This window comes from Erinaceus europaeus, chromosome 8 (genome assembly GCF_950295315.1).
Source record: "Erinaceus europaeus chromosome 8, mEriEur2.1, whole genome shotgun sequence".
In the NCBI taxonomy this organism is placed as follows: domain Eukaryota; kingdom Metazoa; phylum Chordata; class Mammalia; order Eulipotyphla; family Erinaceidae; genus Erinaceus; species Erinaceus europaeus.
Window position 1 is genome coordinate 111,572,437 of NC_080169.1, and position 27,350 is coordinate 111,599,786.

The 27,350-nt window shown below is 42.8% G+C and overlaps 1 protein-coding gene across 1 annotated transcript in view; it reads left to right on the top strand.

Annotated features, from left to right (window-relative positions):
- IFT56 (intraflagellar transport 56) overlaps nucleotides 1–26,869 on the top strand; it is a 64,777-nt gene extending 37,908 nt beyond the window's left edge. Inside the window, exons 14-18 of the mRNA XM_060196656.1 lie at nucleotides 333–416; nucleotides 5,652–5,721; nucleotides 11,325–11,431; nucleotides 21,592–21,725; nucleotides 24,656–26,869. Coding sequence (XP_060052639.1) covers nucleotides 333–416; nucleotides 5,652–5,721; nucleotides 11,325–11,431; nucleotides 21,592–21,725; nucleotides 24,656–24,767 — 507 coding nt within the window. The 3' untranslated portion in view covers nucleotides 24,768–26,869. The remainder of the gene's footprint in view (nucleotides 1–332; nucleotides 417–5,651; nucleotides 5,722–11,324; nucleotides 11,432–21,591; nucleotides 21,726–24,655) is intronic.
- The last annotated feature ends 481 nt before the right edge of the window (nucleotides 26,870–27,350 follow it).

Consider the following 27,350-nt stretch of genomic DNA (forward strand, 5'->3'; position numbering starts at 1 on the left):
CTCCCCACCTGCAGGGGGCTTGCTTCACAAGTGGATAAAGCATTGGATTCTCAAGCATGAGGTCCTGAGGTCCCAAGTTCAATCCCCGGCAGCACATGTACCAGAGTGATGTCTGGTTCTTTCTCTCCTCCTGTCTTTCTCATGAATAAATAAATTCTTTTAAAAAAGAAAAAAGGAAAAGCCCTTTAGCTGACAGTGTAGTCCTGAGTATGCAGCGTAGTAGAGCTGCACCATGAGCTAACTCCATGCTGTCATTTTTGTGTTTGTCTGGTATGACCGATGGTTTTATGTTTTACCTGTGCAATGTGACCCGCTCTTGGAATACTTTTCAGAGTTACTTCTGTAATGATGACATCTTTAACTTCAATTATGCCCAAGCCAAAGCTGCCACAGGCAATACCAGGGAGGGTGAGGAGGTGAGTACCTGTTCTGAAGGCATTTGTAAGGTTCTGTCTATGAACTGTCTTGTTAAGACGGGGAGGGGCTGGATGGTGGTGTTCCAGGTTAAGTGTACATAGTAAGAACCTGGATCTGTGCAAGGACCCCGGTTCGAGCCCCCAGGTCCCCACCTGCAGGGAGTGGGGGGTCACTTCACAAGTGGTGAAACAGGTCTACAGGTGTCTGTCTCTCTCCCACTCTATCTTCCCCTCCCTTCAGCTTCTCTCTGTCCTATCCAAAAAAATTAAATAAGTAAGTAAATAAATAAATAAGGCCACAGGAGCAGTGGATTCATAGTGTTAGCACTGAGCCCCAGAAATAACCCTGGAGGTAAAATAAATAAATAAATAAATAAAATAAAAAGGGTAAAAATTTATTCTAAGTTCTTCTGTTCTTAGGGTACATCAAAAAGTACTGGGGCTAGGTCATGGCATACCTAGTTAAGCACATACATTACAGTGCCCAAGGACCTGGGTTTAAGCCCACTGTCCCCACTTACAGGGGAAAAGTTCATGGATGATGAATCAATGTTGCAGGTGTCTCTCCCTCTCTCCCTTCCCTCTTGGTTTCTCTCTCTACTTAATACATAAAGAAGTTTTTTAAAAATACGAAAAGTGGGGAGTCGGGCTGTAGCGCAGCGGGTTAAGCGCAGGTGGCGCAAAGCACAAGGACCGGCATAAGGATCCCGGTTCGAACCCCGGCTCCCCACCTGCAGGGGAGTCGCTTCACAGGTGGTGAAGCAGGTCTGCAGGTGTCTGTCTTTCTCTCATCCTCTCTGTCTTCCCCTCCTCTCTCCATTTCTCTCTGTCCTATCCAACAACGACAACAACAACAATAATAACTACAACTATAAAACAACAAGGGCAACAAAAGGGAATAAATAAATAAAATAAAATAAATACATAAAAATATACAAAAAGTGGGAGTCAGGCGGTAGCGCAGTGGGTTAAGTGCACGTGGTGCAAAGGGCAAGGACCAGCATAAGGATCCAGGTTCGAGCCCCCAGCTCCCTACCTGCAGGGGAGTCACTTCACAGGCAGTGAAGCAGGTCTGCAAGTGTCTATCTTTCTCTCCCCCTCTCTGTTTTCCCCTCCTCTCTCCATTTCTCTCTGTCCTATCCAACAATGATGACATCAGTTGCGACGGACCGCTCAGGCGGAGGAGCAGCAGGAAGGATCAGGGAACTCTGAAGTTGACCACCTGGTGGGTCAGGAGTCGCAGGGGGAACAGAACACACCACACTCTGCTGGAGGGGGAATCTGAGCTCAAGTTTTATTCAGCCAGTGAGAGCTCATATATCCTTCAGTCTTACATAAACAATATCTGGAACAGAAAGTAAAGCTCATTTCTTGATTAGATGGCCTTGCGGTTTTACAGAAATGTCGTACTTTATGGGGTGATACATTTCTGAGTAATAGGCTTAGCAGATAGTATTTTACGTAGACTTTTAACATATTTCATAAGAGGAGGTGAGTAAGTATTATTAAGAATTTTTCCTAAAACTTTATGTATTTGATGACCCATAACTTCATCCACCTCATTTCTTGTTCATCAGTATCTAATCTGGGAACAGGGGCTGTTCATCCCTGATTACACGGCATCATTACCATGTACATAATGAAAACAATAATCAGAGTTTCCAATTTAGATCTGCTCAGGATGCCAAGACCCACTCCCAGAATTCTTCCTCCTTGAAGAGAGTTTTCCTGGGTGCTGACCCTGTCAGACCCGTCATTCTGGAGTTGAGTGGGGTGTGGCAGTTTTCTTTTTACTTTCACTTTACTGTAACATTCTTTTAGTTTTATCTACACACTCTCAAGTATGATTATCTCTCTTAAAACTTAACTCAATTTTACTTGATTAGAACTTCTGCTTTTATACAGTTTCAGTTACATAAACATTGGTACGAAACGAAAGCAAAAGATTAAGTATCGGGGTTTGTGGTTTTGCCTAGAATCATAGTTCCTGCTCTGTACTGTTCATGCAGCACTATTTGTTTTCAGTTCATTTGTTTTTCCCTTGACATTTGTATAATCAGCTGGCTATCAGTGACTTTATTGTTTGTCCTGCAAATTCTTTTGGCTAGGATTTTTGGAGCATGAGTCTTATGAATGCACGCCTAGTAACAGCTGATGGATCATGACCATATTGTGGATGATTCCTCATCTAAATTCTATAAACAGTTGATATTAATCATGAGAAATGTCACCTATTTTTGTAAGCAGGGCCGTGATCAGTTATGACCATGGAAGCTATACTTTTTGGGTTTATAGGTTTATTATGTTTGTGTGGGGGGTGCCATCTTCTAGTCTTAGGGGATTTATCATGCATAGGGGCTGCTTCTGGAAAGTTACCAGGTTCCCAAGCTACTACAGCTAGCTCAGTCATCAGCCCTTTGCGGCATCCTAGCCCATTCCCGGGGATGCAGCTTCCTTGAAGTCTGTCATCCTCATGGCCGTGGCAGTTGACCTTGTCAAACTCCACCATGTCAAACTCCACGGGGGGTCAAGGCACAGGGCACCACAATCAGTAACTACAATAAAACAACAAGGGCAACAAAAGGGGATAAATAAATAAATAATAAAAAAAATAAATAAGTAAAGTACTGTGGGGGTCAGGTGATGGTATGGCATACCTGGTTAAGCACATAAGAAACCAAGTTCAGGGCTAGGGAGACAGCACAATGGTTATGCAAAAGACCTTGAATCCTGAGACTCTAATACCCCGGGTTTAATTCCCAGCAGCACTATAAGCCAGAGCTGAGCAGTGTTCTGGTTTCTCTCTCTTTCATTAAAATAAATAAATATTACAAAAGAACTGGGGTTCAAGCCCCCAGTCCCTACCTTCAAGAGAGAAGCTTCATGAATAGTGAGGCAGGGTTGCAGGTGTCTCTCTTTCTCTCTCCTTGTCTATCTCCCCCTTCCTCTTAATCTTTCTCTGTCCTAACAAGTGAATAATAAGAAGAAAACGGGAAAGAATGGCCGCTGTTCCTGGTGGTCTTTTATCTTTTTTTTTTTTTTTAATATTTATTTATTCCCTTTTGTTTCCCTTGTTTTGTTATGGTTGTACTTATTGTTGTTGTTGTTGATGCCATCGTTGTTGGGTAGGACAGGACAGAGAGAAATGGAGAGAGGAGGGGAAGACAGAGAGGGGGAGAGAAAGAGAGACACCTGCAGACCTGCTTCACTGCTTGTGAAGCGACTCCCCTACTGGTGGCGAACTGGGGCCTCGAACTGGGATCCTTACGCCTGTTCTTGCGCTTTATGCCACCTGCGCTTTTTTTTTTTTCTTAATAAGAGGAGGAGATATTGAGAGGGAAGGGAGAGAGACAGAGAGACACCTGGAGCACTGCCTCACCACTAGTGAAGCTTCCCCCCAAAGGTGGGGCCTGGGGGGTCTGAACTTGGGTTTTTGCACATTGGTGATTAGTGTATTTACTCTACTGGGTATTCCATCCTCCACTCAAGCCCTGATAGCTTTTTAAATATAGCCGCATATTTAATACCCATAAAACAAAATATAATTATTACCCTAGGTACACCTTTACCTCCTTTTTGAGTCAGTATTTCTCCATCAAAGATAACCAGTTTCTCTCCTTAGACTGATTTATCTGATGGAATTAAAATAAGTAGTTCAGGTTTGTTGCTCATTTTTCTTTTTTCTTTCTTTTTTTCTTTTTTTGCCTCCAAGGTTATCACTTGGGCTTGGTGCTGGCACCATGAATCCAAGGTTCCTGGCAGCCTCCCCACCCCACCCCCATTTTATAGGACAAAGAGAAATTGAGAGGGGAGAGGAAGATAGGGAAGAAATTGAAAGGGGAGGGAAAGATAGAGAGGGAAAGAGGAAGATAGTCACTTTGTAGACCTGCTTCACTGTTTGTGAAGTGTCCCTACTGCAGGTGGGGAACAGGAGCTCAAACTCGGGTCCTTACATGTGTCCTCATGCATAGTACTGTGTGTCTTTAACTGGGTGTGCCACTACCTGGCCCCCAGGTTTTGTGGTTCAGAAAATTAGTCACTGCCTTGTTCAAGTTCTAGCTATTTACTAATTTCCCACATGACTTGTTTGTTGTTTTAAAACACGTCACATAAATTTCAAATATATGAGTCTAGGGAGATACAGTAATTATGCAAAAGAGTTTTCATGCCTGAGGTGCTGAAGTTCCATGTTCAATCATCCTGCACAACGATAAGATAATGCTAAGCAATATTCTAGTTAAAAAAAATTCTTAAAAGTAGAAATTTTCAAATATGTGGGTGATCTTTCCCAGATTTTTTTTTAACTTGTACTGCTGTACATATGTTCGTAGCATTAACTTTAAAACCTGGCTGAGACCAGTTTACTGAGATGTGTGTGTGTGTGTGTATGTGTGTGTGTGTGTGTGTGTGTGTGTTAAAATTACTACAATTTTAGGGCAGGTTATGGTTATGCAAAGAGACTCTCATTCCTGAGGATCCAAAGTCCCAGGTTCAGTTCCCCGTACCACCATAAGCCAGAACTGAGCAGTGCTCTGGTAAAAAAAAAAAAAAAAAAAACTACAATTTTTTTTTAAGATTTTATTTATTAGAAAGATAGGAGAGAGAGAAAGAACCAGACATCACTCTGGTACATGTGCTGCTGGGGATTGAACTCAGGACCTCATGCTTGAGAGTCTGATGCTTTATCCACTGCGCCACCTCCCGGACCACCCTTCAATTTTTCTTAGCAGCTTGATTTTCCTTAGGCTTCTGATCATCATGAAGGGAAACTGGTGTGGTTATTTATATAAATTGTATGTGTGTCTTACTCTTTTCCTTTTCTTTCTTTTTTCTATTCAATAGGACGGAGAGAAATTGAGAGGGGAGGTGTAGATAGGGAGAGAAGCAGAGAGACAGCTGCAGACTTAGGTCAACACACCTAAAGTGTCCTTGCAGGAGCTGGGGAGCAGGGGCTTCCCTGGATCCTTGCACCGGTCCTTGTGTTGTGCATAGTACTATGTGTGCTTAACTGGGTGCACCACTACCTGTCCCTCCCCCGTACTTTTTTTTTTTTTTTTTACACCAAACCACTGCTCAGTTCTGGCTTATGGTGGTACTGGAGATTGAACCTGGGACTTTGGAGCCTCAGGGATGGAAATCTTTTTGTATAACCACTATGCTGTCTCCCAGGCCCTGGTATGATTGTTACTGCAAGTGCATCTTTATATTTATTCCCTTTCTTCCCTCTTCTTGTAGGTTTTCCTTCTAATCCAAAGTGAGAAGATGAAAAATGATTACGTCTACCTCAGCTGGTTAGCTCGGTGCTGTAAGTCTTCTCACCGTGATAGAGGAATTGTTTCTTCTCTGTCACAGTTCTGAATGGAAATTATACTGACTGATCTCTGATTTTTTTGTTTCTGTAGAATAAATGCACTGAAAATAAGCTTTGCTAATACTCATGAGGACAGCCTTGAACATGTGTCATATACATTTGCACTGTGAATATTTCTTTTTTTTTAAGGAACTAACATACCAACTTTACTAAGATGCTCTTATTCACTTCTGTTTGTAAAGAAAATTTGAAATAGCACAAAAGTTTACTACAGTTCATTTTTTTAAACCAAAATATCTAGTTAAACATCCTACCTAATGATACTCAAAGCTAAGTCCCTCAGTGTTTACATTCTTTCTATATAAGTTACTTTGCTTCAAATTCCTATGTTGGGTTTCATCTTGCTCAGATTTCTAAAACACAGGTAATACTCATGCATCTACTAGTCCTTTTCTGGGGACTTAAAATAAAGTGGAGTCAGGAGTCGGGCGGTAGCACAGCAGGTTAAGCGCACATGGCGCAAAGCTCAAGGACAGGCGTAAGGATCCCAGTTCGAGCCCCTGGCTTCCCACCTGGGGGGTCGCTTCACGAGTAGTGAAGCAGGTCTGCAGTTGTCTTTCTCTTCTCCTCTTTGTCTCCCCTCTCTCCGTTTCTCTCTGTCCTATCCAACAACGACAACATCAAAAACTACAACAATAAAACAAGGGCAACAAAAGGGAATAAATAAATAAATAATTTTTTTAAAATGGTGAATTCACCTCCTAAAAAAAAAAATTAAGTGGAGTCATGAAGATGGGCAGTAGTGCAGCTGTTGAGTGCACACTACCATGCGCAAGGATCTGGGTTCAAGCCCCGGTCTTCACCTGCAGGAGGGAAGCCTCGTGAGTGGTGAAGCAGTGCTGCAGATGTCTCTCTGTTTCTCTCCTTCTCTACCACCCCCTCCTCTCTCCATTTCTCTCTGTCTTATTAAGTAAAAAAGTTACTGGGAGCAGTGGATTTTTTTCATGCAGGCAACATCCCTGGTGGCAATAAAATTAAATTAAAAAATTAAGTGGGATTAAAAGTGAAGTAAAAAAAGCAATAAAAATAACCAGTTTTAAAATTGCATCAATTTCTTTTTGAAAATATTTATTTTTTATTTATTTATGAGACAACCAGAGCATCACTCTGGCACATGCAGTGCTTGAAATTAAACTCAGGACCTCAATCTTAATAGTCCAGTGCTTTAGCCACAGCACCACCTCCCAGACCACTCTACATCAATTTCGTATAAATTTTAGTGGTCAAGTTAGGAAAGAAAGATGTGAAGGAGAAAAAAAAAAGCACCACAGAACTTGTAGCATAGGTTATCAAAATACTGCCAGTAGTCTGTCACAACATAGAATAGCTTTCACTAGCTGTGACATAATGATCCTAAAATTGCTATCAGGAAAGAATGGCAGAAGAATAAGGCTTGAGGCAGATTTGATTTTGTTCAACATCATTCTCCTCAGGAATCTCTCTCCCTCTCCCCCCCACCTGTCCCCTCTCTTTCTTTCTCTGATATAGACAGTAATCATAGCTACATTGAAATCTCCTTCCACTTCCTTCAATCTCTGTCTATTCATTTCTTGGTAACGCCTCAGAGTTTGGTTGAGGTATTGGTCTCAGCATTTTAGCATCCTTTGCCTGTGTTCTCCTAGCCACCAGCAATGTCCTTACTCACCTCCTCCTAGAGTGTATGCCACCACCAGCCTCCTTTTTAAAATGTATTTATTTGTATTAGTGATTAACATTGCTTTATACAGTTACCAGGTTTCAGGAGTTGCTGGGTTTTGTTTTTTCCTTTAACAGGGCACTGCTCAGCTCTGGCTTATGGTGGTTTGGGGGACTGAACTGAGACTTTGGAGCTCCAGGCATGAGAGTCTCTTTGCATAACCATTTTGCCATCTCCCCACACCCGGCAGTATTTTCATACCCACATTTGGTGCATGAAGACACCACATCCCCCACCGAAGTTCTGTGCCTCACCCCAAACCAAACCCCATCTACCAGCTGTCTTAGAGCTCACATTTCACAAGAGACTGGCTACCTTCTTCCTTTTCTTCTCTTTTTGTTGCTTCCTCTCTCTCTCTCTCTCTCTCTTTCTCCCTCTTTTCTTTTAACTGATTGTATGAGGTTACACTTACTCCAGAGGAAATGATCAGTGTTTCATATTAATTACATGAATGAGTATATTCTTTATAAAATAGAGAAAATGAGGAAATCACTTAAAATTATGAGAACTGGGGGCTGGGTGGTGGTGCACCTGGTTGAGCACATGTATTACAATGTTCAAGGACCCGGGTTCCAGCCCCCGGTCCCCACCTGCAGGGGGAAGGCTTTACAAGTGCAGGTGTCTATCTCTCTCCCTCTGTGTCACCCCCCTCTCTCTTGATTTCTGGCTGTCTCTATCCAATAAATAAAGATAATAATAAATTTTTAAAATTATGAGAACTGAATATCAAAACATAATATCCAAGCAATGGTAGATTGCATACTAAAGACTAAATAATGAACTTTTATATGTCAGTGTTACTAGGTCATAGTTGCTTAGTGACAATCTGCTCTAGAAAGTATTTTGAAGGTACTCTTTAGATGAGATTAACTTAGAATTAGAACACAGTCTGTGAGCCAGCCTCCTTTCTCTAAGTCCTTTTCTTGCTCATTGGTTGAGGACAGTCTGGCAGAGGAGCACAGGATTTGGTGCTAGCACTGAGAGCTGTTATTTATGAAACTTTCTCAGATGGGTTGAGAGGCAGCTGAATTTTCCTGGGAATCTCCTTCAGTGAACAAATTAAAGGAGGGTAGATCCATGGCTGGGTTAAGCCTCTGAAATCTAATCACAATTTAAAGCTCTGCTTAGCTGGTTCTGGTTACAAGGTGATGCTCAGGGTGCTACAAAAGTAGCCTGAAAAGACTTGCATAGCCCAGAAAGAGTGAGAGAAATGTGAACCCCAGCAAACCATGCTAAGAGAGAAGACACTGAATGTTTCTACCAGTCAGTGTTCCCTTAGCACAGGTAGCCTTGAACGGCACCAGGCCCTTCCTTTCTTCCTATTAATAGTTTCCAGAGTCTCAGTTTCCATTTGGGAAGAGGGGAAGGGCATGAGCTGACATTGTTCAACTAGCTTTTTTTTTTTTTTAATTTTTTTTAAAAATTTTATTTATTTATTTATTCTTTTTGTTGCCCTTGTTTTTTTTTTATTGTTGTAGTTATTATTGATGTCATTGTTGTTGGATAGGACAGAGAAAAATGGAGAGAGGAGGGGAAGACAGAGAGGGGGAGAGAAAGACAGACACCTGCAGACCTGCTTCACTGCCTGTGAAGTGACTCCCCTGCAGGTGGGGAGCCGGGGGCTCGAACCGGGATCCTTCCACTGGTCCTTGTGCTTAGCGCCACCTGCGCTTAACCCGCTGCGCTACCGCCCGACTCCTGTTCAACTAGCTTTATCTCCTCACTAAGGTACATATCTAAAAAGTGGCAAAAATCCTAAGTTCATGTATATAACATAGTCTGTGTCTCTCCGTCTCATTAATTATCTTTCTGTGTGGCCAGGGCATGGTGCGCCTGGTTGAGTACACACTTTACCACATGCAAGGAATCCAGCTTTGAGCCTGCTGTCCTCTCCTGCAAGGGGGACATTTCACAAGCAATAAAGTAGATCTGCAGGTCTCTCTCTCTCTCTCTCTCTCTCTTTCCCTCTCTATCTCCTCCTCTCCCTCTCAATTTCTCTGTCATATCAAGTAAAATAAGAAAATAAAAAATATAAACTACCAGGTGGGGAGATAACATAAAGGTTATGCAAACAGACTCATGCCTGAGGCTCTGAGGTCCCAGGCTCAATCCCCCACACCACCATAAGCCAGAGCTGAGCAGTGCTGTGGTAAATAATAATAATAATAATAAACCTTTTCTTTTTTAATATTTATGTATTTATTTCCTTTTGTTGCCCTTGTTGTAATAAACCTTTTCTTATTGTTATTTTCACATGAATTTAAAACTGTCCACTGAGGTCCAGGTGGTGGTGCACCTGGTTGAGCGCACATGTTAGTGGCACCTGGTTGAGTGCACATGTTAGTGGCACACTGGTTGAGCGCACATGTTAGTGGCACCTGGTTGAGCGCACATGTTAGTGGCACCTGGTTGAGCGCACATGTTAGTGGCACACTGGTTGATCGCACATGTTAGTGGCACACTGGTTGATCGCACATGTTAGTGGCACACTGGTTGAGTGCACATGTTAGTGGCACACTGGTTGAGCACACATGTTAGTGGCACACTGGTTGAGCGCACATGTTAGTGGCACACTGGTTGAGCACACATGTTAGTGGCACCTGGTTGAGCGCACATGTTATAATGCTCAGGGACCCAGGTTTGAGTTCCTGGTCCCCACCTGCAGGGGGAAAGCTTCACTAGTGGTGAAGCAGTGCCACAGCTGTCTCTCTGTCTCTCTTCCTTTCTGTCTCCCCTTCCCTCTCGATTTCTGGCTGTCTCTATCCAATAAATAAAGATAATTTTTTTAAAAGTCCACTGCATTTTTGAAGGCGTAGGACAATGATTGCAATTTAATATTCTAAATGTGAGTAGAATTGGATGAAAGGCATGTGTCCACTGTTAAGCAGATGAGCAAATTGTAAATTAAAAGAAACCAGCCCACAAACGGAAAAGACATAATTATGTGAATCTTAGCTTAAAAGTGTGGTAGAAGGCTAGAGAGATAGTTTAATGGTTCCGCTAAAAGACTTCCATGCCTGAGGCACCAAAGATCCCAGGTTCAGTCCCTAGTACCACAGTAAACCAGAACTGAGCATGGCTCTGGTATAAATAAAATAAAATAAAATAAAATAAATAAAATATGGTAGAGTTCTGATGGAGAACCAGTTTGAGTGGTCCTGGAGATGGCACAGTGGATAAAGCATTGAACTCTCAAGCATGAGGTCACAAGTTCAATCCCCAACAGCACAGTATACCAGAATGAAGTCTGGTTCTTTCTCTCTCCTCCTATCTTCCTCATGAATAAATAAATAAAATGTTAAAAAGAGAGAGAGAGCCAGTCTAATACCAATATTTCCCTATAGAATTGTGTTGTGTTGTGTTTTGTTTTGTTTTTTTAACCATTGTTTTGTGTATTTGGAGCATAGGAACAGACTCCTAGAATAACAACACGCGGCCCTGTATTCCCTTCTCACTTTTTCCGTCTTCCTTCCTCTTTCTTTCTTTATGTTATTTATTTTCCCTTTTGTTGCCTTTGTTGTTTTTTATTGTTGTTGTAGTTATTACTGTTGTCGTTGTTGGATAGGACAGAGAGAAATGGAGAGAGGAGGGGAAGACAGAGAGGGGGAGAGAAAGACAGACACCTGCAGACCTGCTTCACTGCCTGTAAGTGACTCTTCTGCAGGTGGGGAGCCGGGGGCTCGAACCGGGATCCTTATACTGGTCCTTGCGCTTTGTGCCATGTGCACTTAACCCGCTGTGCTACCACCTGACTCCCCTTTCTTTCTTTTTAATGCAGCCCTATATTTCTTATATGTTTACAAAGCATTGGTTTTTTGTTTTTTTTTTCCCCTCTCTATAGATATCATGAATAAGAAGCCACGACTAGCCTGGGAACTTTATCTTAAGATGGAAACTTCCGGCGAATCCTTTAGCCTCTTGCAGCTTATTGCTAACGACTGCTACAAGGTGAGTCTGAGTGAGACTAAAGGAAGCTTGATGGTCAGATCGCAGGGGGCCAGGGAGAGGTGTAGCAGTAGAGCACAGGACTTGCATGGCAGAGGCCCCAGGTCCAGTTCTCACCAGGCCACCAGTGGCCAGAGCTGCACAGTGCTCTGGAAAAAATGAAAGTGTTAAAATGGCCCAGCAAGACAATTGACTTGGATTGTATCTTGGACACAAGCCAGGTTCAGCCCAGCCCCCACGACACTGATGGAAACTTCAGTGCTGAAGTGTCTTTTTTTTTTAAAACATATTTACTCTGCTCTTTTTTTTAAAATCACCTTATTGGTGAAATACTGATTTTCTAAAAATATATATATTTTATTTATTATTGTCAGTGAGAGAGATACCAGAGCACTGTTCAGCTCTGGCTTACAGTGGTGCTGGAGATTGGTCCTGGAACCTCAGAGCCTCAGGCCTGACAGTTTTTTGCAGAAGCATCATGCAACCTCCGCGGCCATTCGGAGGTATCTTCCTGCCTCTCTTTCTGTCTTTATATATGGAAAAGTTGGCCTGGAGCACTGAAGGTCTGGTGATGACAAAATAATAACAGTAATAATAAAACTAAAATTAATGTCCTAGTTCTTCTTTTTGGAATACTGCTTCCTGTCCAAAAGACTTTTAATTTTTTAAATATTTATTCCCTTTGTTGCCCTTGTTTTATTGTTGTAGTTATTACTTGTTATTGATGTCATCATTGTTGTTATTGATGTCATCATTGTTGAACAGGACAGAGAGAAATGGAGAGAGGAGGGGAAGACAGAGAGGAGGAGAGAAAGATAGACACCTGCAGACCTGCTTCACCGCCTGTGAAGCGACTCCCCTGCAGGTGGGGAGCCGGGGGCTCGAACCGGGATCCTTATGCCCAGTCCTTGCGCTTTGTACCACGTGTGCTTAACCTGCTGCGCTACCACCCGACTCCCCCAAAAGATTTTTAAAGTTGCAGAGTCTAGTATTAAGTTAATTAGTCAATAGTAACTCATTTCAGAGTGAATCAGTACGAAATAGAATAAACCACCACCAATGGAAGAGGTTTTAAAATATGGGGAACAGGGAGTCAGGCGATAAGTAGCACAGCAGGTTAAGCCCACATGGCACAAAGTGCAAGGACCAGCATAAAGATCCTAGTTCTAGCCCCCAGCTCCCCACCTGCAGTGGAGTCAGTTCACAGGCAGTGAAGCTAGTCTGTAGGTGTCTATCTTTCTGTCCCCCTCTCTGTCTTCCCCTCCTCTCTCCATTTCTCTCTGTCCTGTCCAACAACAATGACATCAATAACAATAACTACAACAATAAAAAACAGCAAGGGTTGGGAGTCGGGCTGTAGCTCAGCAGGTTAAACGCAGGTGGCACAAAGTGCAAGGACTTGCATAAGGATCCTGGTTCAAGCCCCCAGCTCCCCACCTGCAGGGGAGTCACTTCACAGGTGGTGAAGCAGGTCTGCAGGTGTCTATCTTTCTCTCCCCACCGCCCATCTCCCTTCCTCTCTCCACTTGTCTGTGTTCTATCCAACAAGGACTACAACAAGGGCAACAAAAGGGAATAAATAAATAAATATAAAAAACATCAAGGGCAACAAAAGGGAATAAATAAGTAAATAAATATTTTAAATATATATATATATATGGGATATTCGAGCCCCCAGCTCCCCACCTGCAGGGGGGTCACTTTGCAAGTGGTAAAGCAGGTCTGCAGGTGTCTTTCTCTCCCCCTCTCTGTCTTCCCCTCCTCTCTCCATTTCTCTCTGTCCTATCTAACAACAACAACAACTATAACAACAATAACAATAGTAGCCACAACAAGGGCTACAAAAGGGGAAACTATGGCCTCCAGGAGCAGTGGATTCGTAGTGCTGGCACCAAGCCCCAGTGATAACCCTGGAGGCAAATAGATTAATTAATGAATTAATGAATTTATTTATATGGGGAACATGCGAGTGTTTCACATGACCTGGAGGGTGGCATTGACGTCCAGTGAGTTGGGAAAGACAGAAGGAGAGGAGACACCAGACAAATAATGGATCAGGGATTTGGATGGTAGACTAGAAACTATCAAATATTTAGAGGAAAATATTCGCAGCTCTTCTTTTTTTATTTTGCCTCCAGGGTTATTGATGGGGCTCTGTGCCTGCACTATGAGTCCACTGCCCCTGGAGGCTATTTTTTTTCCCTTTTGTTGCCCTTGTTATTTATGAATGTTGTTATTGTTGCTGTTGTTACTGCTGTCTTTGTTGGATAGGACAGAGAGAAATGGACAGGGGAAGGGAAGACAAAGAAGGGAGAGACAGATAGACACCTGCAGACCTGCTTCACTGCTTGTGAAGCGACCCCTCTGCAGGTGGGGAGCTGGGGGCTCGAACCGGGATCTTTAAGCGCAGAACTCTTTTCCACAGAAGTTTTAAAAGCATCTTCAAAAAAAAAAAAAGCATCTTCAATGATATGAATCCAATTACAAAGAAGACTAAAACAAAATAAGCCAATGGGTGTGTATATGGTTGGTTCAATGAACCAATAAAGTACCTCAGATCAGAAAGCTTCTGCTTCTTACCTGACTCTCTTCTCTGCCTGCTTGCATTCTCTCATTAGCAAGGGGATTAAAAATTCAAGAGTGGGACTCTTTTTTTTTTTTAGAATACTTTTTTTCTTTTTCTTTTCCTTCTGCCAGGGATTCATTGGAGCTTTGTGCCAGCATGATTCCACCACTCCCTTCAGACATTTTTTTTTCTTTATTTTTTTTAAAGAATTTATTTATTTATTCATGAGAAAGCTAGGAGGAGAGAAAGAACCAGACAGCGCTCTGGCACATGTGCTGCTGAGGATTGAACTCAGGGCCTCATGGTTGAAAATCCAGTGCTTTATTCCACAGCGCCGGAGCACTATTTTTTTTTCCTTTCAAATAGAGGATTAAAGGCAGAGGGAGAGAGAGGCATAGAGAGATAGAGAGAGACTGTGGCACTGTCTCACCAATCAGGAAGCTTCCCCTTTGCAGGTTGCTTCGATGTAGTAGCTGGGAGCCCAAACCTGGGTAATGTGTGTGTTCTACCATTAAACCATCTCACAGTCCCCTGATTATTTTTTCCAAATATTTTTTAAAAAATATTTATTTATTCCCTTTTGTTGCCCTTGTTGTTCTATTGTTGTAGTTATTATTGTTGTCCTTGTTGTTGTTGTTGGATAGGACAGAGAGAAATGGAGAGAGGAGGGGAAGACAGATAGGGGGAGAGAAAGATAGACACCTGCAGACCTGTTTCACCGCCTGTGAAGCGACTCCCCTGCAGGTGGGGAGCCGGGGGCTCGAACCGGGATCCTTACTCTGGTCCTTTCCAAATATTTTTAAAGATTGATTTATTGGGGGGAGTCGGGCAGTAGCACAGCAGGTTAAGCGCAGGTGGCACAAGGACTGGCATAAGGATCCGGGTTCAAGCCCCTGGCTTCCTACCTGCAGGGGAGTCACTTCACAGGCAGTGAAGCAGGTCTTCTAGTGTCTATCTTTCTGTCCCCCTCTGTCTTTCCCTCCTCTCTCCATTTCTCTCTGTTCTATTCAACAACAACAACATCAATAACAACAACTACTATGACAATAAAACAAGGTCAACAAAAGGAAATAAATAAATAAATATTGGGGGACAGGTGGTAGTGCAGCAGGTTAAGCACACATGGCACAAAGTGCAAGGACCGGCGTAGGGATCCTGGTTCGAGCCCCCAGCTCCCCACCTGCAGAGAGGTCGCCTGACAAATGGTGAAGCAGGTCTGCAGGTGTCTTTCTCTCCCCCTCTCTGTCTTCCTCTTCTCTCTCCATTTCTTTCTGTCTTATCCAACAACAACAATAATAATCGCAACAAGGGCAACAAAAGGGAAACAATGGCCTCCAGGAGCAGTGGATTCATAGTGTAAGCACCCAGCCTCAGCAATAACCCTGGAGGTGCAAAAAAATGATTTTTTTGCACCTCCAGGGTTATTGCTGGGGCTCAGTGCCTGCACCATGAATACACTGCTCCTGGAGGCTATTTTTTCTCTTTTCATTGCCCATGTTTTTCATCATAGTTGTGGTTATTATTATTGCCATTATTGATATTGTTGTTGGATAGGATGGAGAGAGGAAAGGAAGACAGAGAGGAGGAGAGAAAGACAGACACCTGCAGACCTGCTTCACCGCCTGTGAAGTGACTCCCCTGCAGGTGGGGAGCCCGGGGCTCCAACCTGGATCCTTACTGACGGTCCCTGCGCTTCGCACCATGTGCGCTTAACCCACTGCGCTACCACCCAACACCCAATAAATCAATCAGATTGATTTATTGGGGGCAGGCAGTAGCTCACCTGGTAGAGTGCACACATTAACATGCACAAGGACCTGGGTTCAAATCCATAGTCCCTATCTGCAAGGGGAAGGCTTCACAAATAGTGAGGCAATGGTGCAGGTGTCTCTGTCTGTTGAGTATTTATCTATTTATCTAGGCTTTCCATCTCAATTTCTCAGTCTCTCTCAAAAGAATAAATCATTAAAAAAAGACTTATTTACAGAGAGAAGCAGAGCGTGACTGATATTTACAGTGCTGCAAGTCTCCTGCAAGTCCTTAGCACTACCACTGCGCCACCTCCTGGGCTTTTCGGGAATGGCATCACTTTTTTTTTTTTTCCTCCAGAGTTGTTGCTGGGGCTCAGTGCCTGCACCATGAAGCCACTGCTCCTGGAGGCTCCCCCCCCCCTTTTTGTTGCCCTTGTTGTTTTATCGTTGTTGGTTGTTGTGGTTATTATTGTTGTTATTGCTGTCATTGTTGTTGTTGGCTAGGACAGAGAGAAATCGAGAGGGGAAGATAGAGAGGAGGAGAGAAAGACACCTGCAGACCTGCTTTACTGCTTGTGAAGCAACTCCCCTGCAGGTGGGGAGCCGGGGGATTGAACTGGGATCCTAATGCCAGTTCTTGCACTTTGTGCCATGTGGGCTTAACCCATTGTGCTACTGCCCAACCCCTGGCATCAATTTTTTAAAATTAATTTGAAAGGACAGAAAGAAATTGAGACAGGAGGGAGAGATAGAAAGGAAGAGAGACAAAGAGACACCTGCATTACTGCTTCACTGAGCCCCAGTTATAACCCTTGGGTCAAAAAGAAAAAAATAAACAGTTATTAAAACTTGGGTCAAGAAGAAAAAAATAAACAGTTATTAAAAAGGAAGGAAAGAAGAAGAGAGAGAGGGAAGGAGGGAGAGAAAGAGTGAGATATGAAGGGTGGGGTAGATAGCATAATGGTTAGGCAAAGAGACTCTCATACCTGAGACTCCAAAGTCCCAGCCTCAATCCTGCTGCACCACCATAAGCCAGAACTCAGTAGTGCTCTGCCAAAAAAAAAAAAGAAAGAAAGACAGAGAGAGAAGAAAGAAGAGGAGAAAAAAGAAGAGAGAGAAGTTTAAGTACACTTGAAAAAGTTGACCCTGGGTCCATACTCCCAGAGGGTTAGAATAGAAAAGCTATCAGGGGAGGGGATGGGATATGGAGTTCTGGTGGTGGGAACTGTGTGGAGTTGTACCCCTCTTGTCCTATGGTTTTTGTCAGTGTTTCCTTTTTATAAATAAAAAGTTTTTCAATAACAAATTAAACAGATTATGTAAGGAGCCCATCACTGAAGGACAGCTTGTGGAAGATGATAAACATATTTTTCAGAGAGAAACACTGCAGTCAGAAACACACCATGTGGCCACCCTTTCCCTAAGGTTTGCTCCTTTAATTATAAATAGCCAGAAATCTATTTATAATTATATATTATAAATATATATAAATAGCTATTTATAATTTTATATATAAATATATACAGTATATATTTATCTTATTGCCACCAAGGTCATCACTGAGGCTCGGTATTGGCATTACAAATCCACCACTGCTCCTGGCCATTTTTTCCAATTTTTTCTTTCTACTTTATTTGCTAGGACAGAGAGAAATTGAGAGGGAAAGAGAGAGAGGGAGAGAGAAAAGACAGACATCTGCAGACCTCCTTCCCCACTCAAGAACTGTACCCCCTGCAGGTGAGGACCAGGGACTAGAACCCAGATCTTTGCACATGGTGATATATGTTCTTAACCAGGTGTGTCACTGCCAGGCCACCAACACTACAGAATTTTGATTGACTGTCAACCAGAAAAACTCACTTGAGCAAAATGGAATGGTATTCTGGTGTGTGTGTGTGTGTGTGTGTGTGTGTGTGTGTGTGTGTGTGTGTGAAACATTGTCAAAACCATAGGATACAAAACCATAGGATACCATAGGGTACAGCTTCACATAATTCTCACCACCAGAACTCTGTATCGCATCCCCTCCCTTGATAGCTTTCCTATTCTTTAACCTTCTGGGAGTATGGACCCAAGGTCACTGTGGGATGCAGAAGGTTGAAGGTCTGGCTTCTGTAATTACTTCCCTGCTGAACATGGGCATTGACAGGTTGATCCATACTCCCAGCATGTCTCTCTCTTTCCCTAGTGGAACAGGGCTCTGGGGAAGCGGAGCTCCAGGACATATTGGTGGGGTTGTCTGTCCAGGGAAATCAGGTTGGCATCGTGCTAGCATCTGGAACCTGTTGGCTGAAAAGAGAGTTAACATATAAAGCCAAACAAATTGTTGACCAGTCATGGACTTAAAGGCTAGAATAGTTCAGATGAAGAGTTGGGGGGGGGGGGTCGTCTCTGTTTTGTAGATAGCTAGTAGGCATATTTTAGTTATATTCCAAAGGGCCTGTGGCTATACTAGTTTGTTTTTTGTTTTAAGATTTTATTTATGAGAAAGATAGGAGGAGAGAAAAAGAACCAGACATCACTCTGGCACATGTGCTGCTAGGGATCCAATTCAGGACCTCATGCTTGACAATCCAAAGCTTTATCACTGTACCACCTCCCAGACCACTTGTTTTTTGTTTTGTTTTATTTTGTTTTCTCCTGAGCCTGAAATCTGAAATGCAGGTGGACCCAAGTTATTGTCTAGGGAGATGATATCATGGCTGGAAAAAGGACCAGAAAGCTGGATCAAGCAAGAGAGTAGTTCCCTAATATGGGAAAGGTATATAGATATTGTTGACTGTAAATCCCATCAATTTGATGTGATCTGGGGCCCATATTCAGCTCAGGAGCCTATGTGACCTCTGCATCCCTGTATATCTGAGCTCACATTCTGTGGTCATCAGTAGGAACATTCCAAGATGCCCCAATATTGACCCATCTTCCTCAGGTGTAGCATAGAGTATGTTGTCCATCCTCCCTTCAGAGGATGGAACATTCTCTACTGTTGTTGATCCAAGTTGAGGGCAAGGTCTTATGGGAAGCCCACAAAGGAGTCTATTTTGTGTTCCTGATAGAGATGGCCTGTAACAGTGTCTGTGTGGGAATCTCAGGACTCCCCGAATAGGGCCCCAGCTGATGGGGTGGCCAGATAGTGACTAAAGAGTCATCATTAAAGTATGCCAGTCTCTTGCCCTTACTCAGCTTTTGCAGTCCTTGCTTTGATAAAGTTAGCTTTGGAATAAGTGAGGGAAGTGTAGTAGGAAGTAGGTGAGGAGGGTATCTAAGTCTAAGTAGACACTATTTCATTACTAACTTTATACTGACTCACTGCAGACTATTGTGCACTTTTTCTGTCAGGTATATATTTTGCCCTAATTTATGGATACATGTGAACACATGCTCTATCTCATGGGACCTGGTCTGTATCTAGGTTTTGGGACTTTGTTAGGAAGTGAACCACCTGGAATGGAATTAGAGAATCCTATGAAAGGAAAGTCTCATCCAAGTAATGAGGCTGAAGGGCTGACATTCCATGCCTGACGTCTCTGGTCACAGTCTGAAGTGAAGCATGCTGAGGTATTCAGTGTTGAGGTATTCAGCATTCTTTCAGAGCCCAAGGAAGGGAGTTGGAAGGTAGCGCAGTGGGTGAAGCACACTTGGCACAAAGCACAAGGACCGGCTGGAGTAAAGATCCCACTTCAAGCCCCCAGTTCCCCACCTGCAGGGGAGTCGCTTCACAGGCGGTGAAGCAGGTCTGCAGGTGTCTGTCTTTCTCTCCCTCTCTCTGTCTTCCCCTCCTCTCTCGATTTCTGTCTGTCCTACCCAACAACGATGACATCAGTAACTACAACAACAAAACAAGGGCAACAAAAGGGAAAATAAATAATAATTTTTTTTTAAAAAAAGAGCCCAAGGAAATGTGCAGTATATTTGGGAAGATATCAGAATGAATGAAGCATTTAAAAGATACAGTGTTGGGTGGGGTTAGAGAGCATAATGGTTATGCAAAGAGACTATTATGCCTGAGGCTCCAAGATGCCAGGTTTAATCCCAGAGCAGTGCTCTGGAAAAAAAAAGGGGGGGTGGTTGGGCGGTGGAAAAGTGGGTTAAGCATATGTGGTGCAAAGCGCAAGGACTGGTGTAAGGATCCCAGTTCGAGCCCCCGGCCCCCACCTGCAGGGGAGTCGCTTCACAGGCGGTGAAGCAGGTCTGCAGGTGTCTATCTTCCCCTCCCCGTCTCTGTCTTCCCCTCCTCTCTCCATTTCTCACTGTCCTATCCAACAATGAACAACATAAACAATGGCAATAATAATAACCACAACGAGGCTACAACAACAAGGGCAACAAAAGGGGGAAAAAATGGCCTCCAGGAGCGGTGGATTCATGGTGCAGGCACTGAGCCCAGCAATAACCCTGGAGGAAAAAAAAGAAGAAGAAGATGGCGACTTGGAAGCAGCGGCTGGCATGAGCTCCAACAAGCAGTAGCTTGTGATCGGGGATTCTCTGGATAGGGTTCCAGATGCTAGCATGATGCCAACCTGACTTCCTGGACAGACAACCCCACCAATGTGTCCTGGAGCTCCGCTTCCTCATAGCCCTTCCCCACTAGGGAAAGAGAGAGACAGGCTGGGAATATGAATCGACCTGTCAACATCCATGTTCAGTGGGGAAGCAATTACAGAAACCAGACCTTCAACCTTCTGCATCCCACAATGACCTTGGGTCCATACTTTCAGAGGGTTAAAGAATAGAAAAGCTATCAGGGGAGGGGATGGGATATAGAGTTCTGGTGTTGGGGATTGTGTGAAGTTGTACCCCTCTTATCCTATGGTTTAGTCAGTGTTTCCTTTTTATAAATAAAACATTAAGAAAAAAAAAGACATAGTGTTGGGGCTGGGTAGTCATGCACCCAATTTAGCACACACATCACTGTGTACAAGGACCCAGGTTCAAGCCCCTCATCCCCAAAAGCTAGCAGGAAGCTTCATAAGTGGTGAAGCAGTACTCCAGGTGTCTCTCCTCCCTTTCTACCTCACCCTCCCCTTTCAGTTTCTCTCAGTCCTATCAAATAAAAAAAGACAGGAGGGGAAAATGTTGGTTTTGTCAGTATACATCTAGGTATTCTGAGAATTCGGGGACAAGATGAAGAAAAGACACTGAGGTTGTACATGATCAGAGTAATGTAAAGTGAGCAACGACAGGATAGCCATCAACAGAGTACATGCCTACTTCAGATAAGACTTAACTAATGGTGGTCCAGGAGGTGGCGCAGTGATAAAGCTTTGGACTCTCAAGCATGAGGTTCTGAGTTCAGTCCCCGGTAGCACATGTGCCAGAGTGATGTCTGGTTCTTTCTCTCTCCTCCTATCTTCCCTATTAATAAATAAAATCTTTAAAAAAAAAAAAAAGGTTTAACTAATGAAAGAAAGGGAAAACGTGTTGATTCCCACATTGCCTGACTTTACGTAGAAAAAAAAAATGTTGAAGATTGAATGAAGGTAAGATAATTTATTTTTTTTAAAAGGTAAGACAATTTAACCTGAACCAGTGCACACAAACTGTGAGTTTTCTTCTTTTTTTAACAGGGAATTAAAATTGATCTAATTTGCTCACTGATAGTATTGACATGGGCTGAGGAGACAGCATAATGGTTCTACAAAAGACTCCATGCCTGAGGCTCTGAGATCCCAGGCTCAATCCCCAGTGCCACTGTAAGCCAGAGCTGAGGAGGGCTCAGTTTATTAAAGTGTTGTCATTTTCCATGCGTCTGTCCTACACAGTTCCTGTTCCTGGTATCTATGTTGAGTTTCATGCTATGCAGTCTTTTGTCTTCAGACATTACCACAGTACTTTCTTTTATTCAGATGGGCCAGTTTTACTTTTCAGCCAAAGCATTTGATGTCCTAGAGAGACTGGATCCCAACCCCGAATATTGGGAAGGCAAGAGGGGTGCCTGCGTCGGCATCTTCCAAATGATCTTAGCCGGGAGAGAACCCAAGTAAGTAAACAGTGAAGAGGCAAACTCTAGTGATTGGCTGCTTTTCAGGGGGAAATAATTGCTTTTGTGATTGATATCTTTTTCCAAAAACTCAGAATTATCTAGATGTTTTAGAGTAGTAAATAAAAGGCTGACATATACATCACTTTATTCCTCCAGAAATTTTTGTAACGTGCACTCAACCAGATGCAACATCACCCAGCCCTCAGAAATTTTTATTTTGTAGAATCAGGTCATTCTAAATAGTAGATGCTATTACAGTGAGTGTATTACAGCTCTCAAATATCAGAGCAAGATATACATTTGGCTTTAAAATGAATTGCCTTTATATATATAAGCAGTATCACTTTCAGCCTCTCCTGTCTCATTTACCTATTAGCTTTTTCTTATACCTTTTAGCTTAAGTCTCAAAGAATTTGGAGTAGAATGGATGTGGTTAGATAAGTCCCTTTTGGGGGGGCAAGGTGATAACACACCTGGTTGAGTGCACTTGTTACAACACTTAAGGACCAGCGTTTAAGCCTCCAGTCCCCACCTACAGGGGAAAGCTTTGCGAATGGTGAAGCAGTGTTGCAAGTGTCTCTCTGTCTTTCTCACTCTTCGTCACCCCCTTCACTCTCGAGTTCCAGCTGTCTCTATCTAATAATTAAATGAAGTTTTTTTTTTAATTCCTAAAAAGACAAAAGATCATTCCCTTTTTTTATTCTTTTGCTTTCTCATAGTCCAGGAAATATACTGGGACATTAGGTCACAGATACTAAAGTGAATTACAGCTCCATTTATAACAAAATTTTAAGTGTTTCAAAATAGCTTCAGTTTTCCAAAAGTAACTGTATAAAATGTACTTATTACTGACATATGAGTATAATATATAATCATTTTATCAGTAAATTATTTATAACAAATAACCTATCAAAAGTTGCTTTCTGCCTTGCATCAATTTCCAGTCCTAGATAAAAGCTTAAAAAAAATTGCTTAGATATAAGAAGTTGTTTGGGGGAAGACAGAAAATATAGGAAAATATAATAAGAGAGCTCCTAGGAGAGAAAATCAGTGAACAGGAAGCTATAGATGTAATCAGGTAACAGGGAAATTTGAGTGTATTTTACTTAAAATGTGGCTTTTAACTCTGGGTGGGGGGAGAGGTCAGATGGCAGAGGTGGACCTAGTGGGGGTTGAATTGTTATATGGAAAACTGAGAAACGTTACACATGTTCAAGCTATTGTATTTTACTGTCGACTGTAAACCTATAACCCCCCAATAAAGAAATTAAATAAAGTTAAAAATAAATAAATAAATATACAGCAAAAATTGACAAAAAATTTTTAAATGTGACTTTTAGATAGGTGTAAATTACTTAAGACATAAATACTGGACATTTGTCAAATCTCGGTCCTTAATGTCCCTTTTCTCATAGTTATTAATATATTGTCTTTCATTTTATTTAGTGTTTGATAGAGGATGAGAGCCATAGAGAGGGAAAGACAGAGATGAGGAGAGACATCTACAGCACTGCCTTATCACTGGTCAAACTTCCCCTCTACAGGTGGGGACCAGAGACTTACACATGACAATGTGTGTGCACTCTACAGGTGTGCCAGCACCCGCCCAAGTCCATCCTTTTTGCTGAAGAAATTGCCCATTCCTCTGACTTGGTAAAATTTTACAAATGTGGCAGAGATTGCCACCTTAAATAAAGGAGAACCCTGAGACTTAGACAAGGTGACCGTGTACAGATCTAGAATTTGAGTCCAGCTTTTGGAATATAGCTCCTTGATGTATACTTTCTACTCTGTGTATGAATAAGACAGGATAAGTATATTCTACTCTGAAGGACAAGCATAGAAATGCAAGTGTGTGTGCCATATTAGAGAGGACAACAAGATTCACGGTATGTATCTGTGGTATAAGAAAGCAAGAAAAACTTGGGCTTGTGAAAGGGATTTCACAGAATTCTCATTTCACTCTCTAGAAGACTAGAGAGTTTTCATGAGTTCATGAGTATCTAGGAGAAAGAGTAGATTAAAAAAGCTCTAGGGAGTCAAGCGGTAGTGCAGCGGGTTAAGCACACTTGGCGCTAAGTACAAGGACCAGCTTAAGGATCCCGGTTCAAGCCCCCGGCTCCCCACCTGCAGGGGAGTCACTTAACAAGCGGTGCAGCAGGTCTGCAGGTGTCTATCTTTCTCTCTCCCTGTCTTCCCCTCCTCTCTCCACCTCTCTCTGTCCTATCCAACAATGACTACAACAATAAACAACAAGGGCAACAAAGGGAATAAATAAGTATTAAAAAAAAAAAAAAGTAGAGCTCCAGTACACATTGATGGGGTCGTCTGTCCAGGGAGCCCCACCCTACTAGGGAAGGAGAGAGGCAGACTGGGAGTATGGACCGACCAGTCAACGCCCATGTTCAGCAGGGAAGCAATTATGGAAGCCAGACCTTCCACCCTCTGCAACCCACAACGACCCTGGATCCATACTCCCAGAGAGATAGAGAATGGGAAGGCTATCAGGGAGGGGATGGGATATGGAGATCGGGTTATGGGAATTGTGTGGAATTGTACCCCTCTTATTCTATGGTTTTTTTAATGTCTCCTTTCTTAAAAAAAAAAAAGTTCTAGAGGGGCCAGTTGGTGGCGCACCCAGTTAAGTGCACACACTACCATGCGCAGTGACTCAGGTTAAAGCCCCCAGTCCCCACCTACAGGGGGGAAGCTTCACAAGTGTTTAAGCAGGGCTGCAGTGGCTTTCTTTCTCTCTCCCTGTCTCCCCGCTTCTATCTCAGATTTTCTCTGTCTCTATCCAATTTATGAATACATAAATAAAATACATGTTTTAAATGTTCTACTAGAAGTAAACAAAAAATCGCTCTGAGTTTACCTTATTTGTCAATTTGTTGTTGAAACACCGTCCTTTCAAACGTTTCCCCCAGAGAGTCACTCCGAGAAGTACTCCATTTACTGAGAAGCACAGGTAACACGCAAGTAGAGTACATCATCCGGATCATGAAGAAATGGGCCAAGGAGAACAGAGTGCCTATCTAAAGCAGCCCGAGTTCCCAGGAAGCCCTCGCCCTGTGACAGAGGTTGGGAATCACTTCTCCCACCTGGTGTGCTGGAAGATGCACGACTGTTTCACTGATATTTTTCTTCCTCGCTCTTCAAGCCTCAAAGGCTTGCTCTCCATGCTCGGCACAGTGCATGCCGTGGCCCCTGTGTGATCAACTAGCAATAAGACTTTGGACTTGTCTGGTGCCTTCCTTCCAGAAATATCCCGAGTATTTTCCTGTCATTTATCAGCTTTAAAAACAGCATAGTTTTTTTTCTAAGTATTGGCGTTCCTTGGATTTTTCTTGTCACGGCAATAACAAATGCCTTTCATGCTCAAGAATCACTACCATTCTATCTAATCTTATTGCAAGCCATCTCTGTCCACTGTCCCATCTCACTGGGGGATTCCATAAAAGGCTTTTATCATGCATATCTCACCTTGGGGAAAGCAGAGCTTATAAAGATTCTAAGAATAGGCTGACTCTTTCAGTAACTGAATTCTTGATGCTAGCAACATGTTACTTTGGAGTCATGTGAATATTGCCCTCTTCAAACATTTCTCAAACTGTGAAAACCATCCAGGTGGCTCATCTAGTAAGGTGTCTAGGAAGCAAAGTATACGAACCCTCTGGATTCACATCTCCATCAGAATTTCAGCAAAAAGGCAGGTAACGTGTTTTGTTTTTGTTTTCCTTTGACTGGCTTGTTAATCTTCTGAAAGTAGTGCCACAAAGATTATACATACCTCCATGCATGGAGATCATTTTTAAGGCAATGATGTGAGAGTGGGGGTTGGATAGGCCCTTTGAGGGAACTCCTCATGGCTAGATGCTCTGTGCCAGGTCATATCCTCACCCCACATATTTGAACTCTTAAAACATACATTTGTTACACAGCTGAGCATTCTGAGGCCCCACAACCTAGTTTCAAAAAACACTTATATTTTTTTATGTACTGAACTTTTGTTTCTGCACCAGCTACTTTTTCCTGGGGTCTCAGGTCCCCAGTGGCATGGGTGTAGAAAGCAGAGAGCCAGCCTGATCCAGCTTGCAAACTGAAAGTCCTGACTCCTTAAAGGACTGAAGGCAGAGACCTCCTGTAAGCACTGCGTCAGTTGTTCCACTAGGAGGGGCAGAGAAGACTGGTGACCACACATGGCCTTTGTCCTTTGGACAGTTGCAAGAGGCTTTTACCACCAATTCAGGAAGACGAAGACAGTCACTTTCCCCTTCTTAACACAGATCTAATCAGTTCAGAGCACAAATCAAAACTAACCAACCCAAATAACTGATTTCGGGGGGTGGAGGGAATCACATTCTCTTTCATAGACCGCAGCTTCTCTCTTTCTTCATCATTATTAGTCCAGTTTTTTTTTTTTTTAACAAATAGTCCTCGGCAGCTAAGGTACTAGATGGGTGACGCCTGAGTAGAGCTTTCTCTCTCTCACCTTTAGAATCCTCATGATGCTGACTTACCTCACTTAAAATATCAGGAAACCTGCCGTGGGAAACAAGCAGGTAGAAGTCTAAAGTCATTTTGGCAAGGATTATTTCTCTTCCATTTCCCACTATTGTTTTCACCTGCCCTCTGCTAAAAAAAAAAAAAAAAAAAAAAAGCTTTGTCATTGACGGCAGTTTACTTTTAAATAAACTTTTGGTGAATTTAACATTCTGCCTTCTTCCTACTAGTAAGCTACCTATTGAGTGAAAGAATAAGGTATTCCCCAAATTGCCAGAATTTTCTTTTTTTACTAGTTTTTAAATCAATAGAATTGAAACAAAAAGCACAAAGACCAGCTTAGTTGGCACCCTCCAATTCTGGTCTTAAAGCTAACTGCTTCCAAAATGTCTCTGGAAGGCTCCTGTGACTGCAGAAAAGCATCACCTGGCTTGTTTCCTCACAGGAAGTGATGGGGGGGGGGGTTCCAGCACAGGAGTGTAGTATAATATGTACGGTTCACAGCATCCATACACTATTTATAGCCTGGAGCAAAGATTACTTGCACATGGGAAAAGAATTTTGCAATTATTTTTGTACTTTGAATCAATTATTAAATTCTCCTGTAATGTGTTCAAATTAAAGTTTATGATTCGGTCCTTATGGCTTTCTGTTGAGTGAGTGTGGTGAGTGCAGGCTGCAGGTATATCAGACACCCTTGCCCAGTCCTAACCCCACAGTGAAGGAGGGAGAAAGAAGCCAGGTTCTGGAGCCACAAGTTCTTCAGGGGGAAAGTAGATGTTCCCTGAGAAGCCCTGTCCAGTAACACCTGTACTCAGTCATACTGCAGAGTTACAATCTACTCCAGATATTCTATAAGCTGTGCCTATTAAACAATGCCTCTCATACAAAAAGCTCCCAAATACTTGTCTGTTGAATTGTAATTAACAGAAATCTGGTAGAGCAGGCAGAGATGTGATTGTATGCATTCTGGCTCCCATCTGATTATTGTTTCATTGTGTCTTCAGCACACAGTGGGTGCCAAGGACACAAATAACACGGTCTAGACCCTTACAGAGCCCAGTTTAATGAAAGTCTACAAAGCTAGGGAGTCGGGCAGTAGCGCAGCAGGTTAAGCAC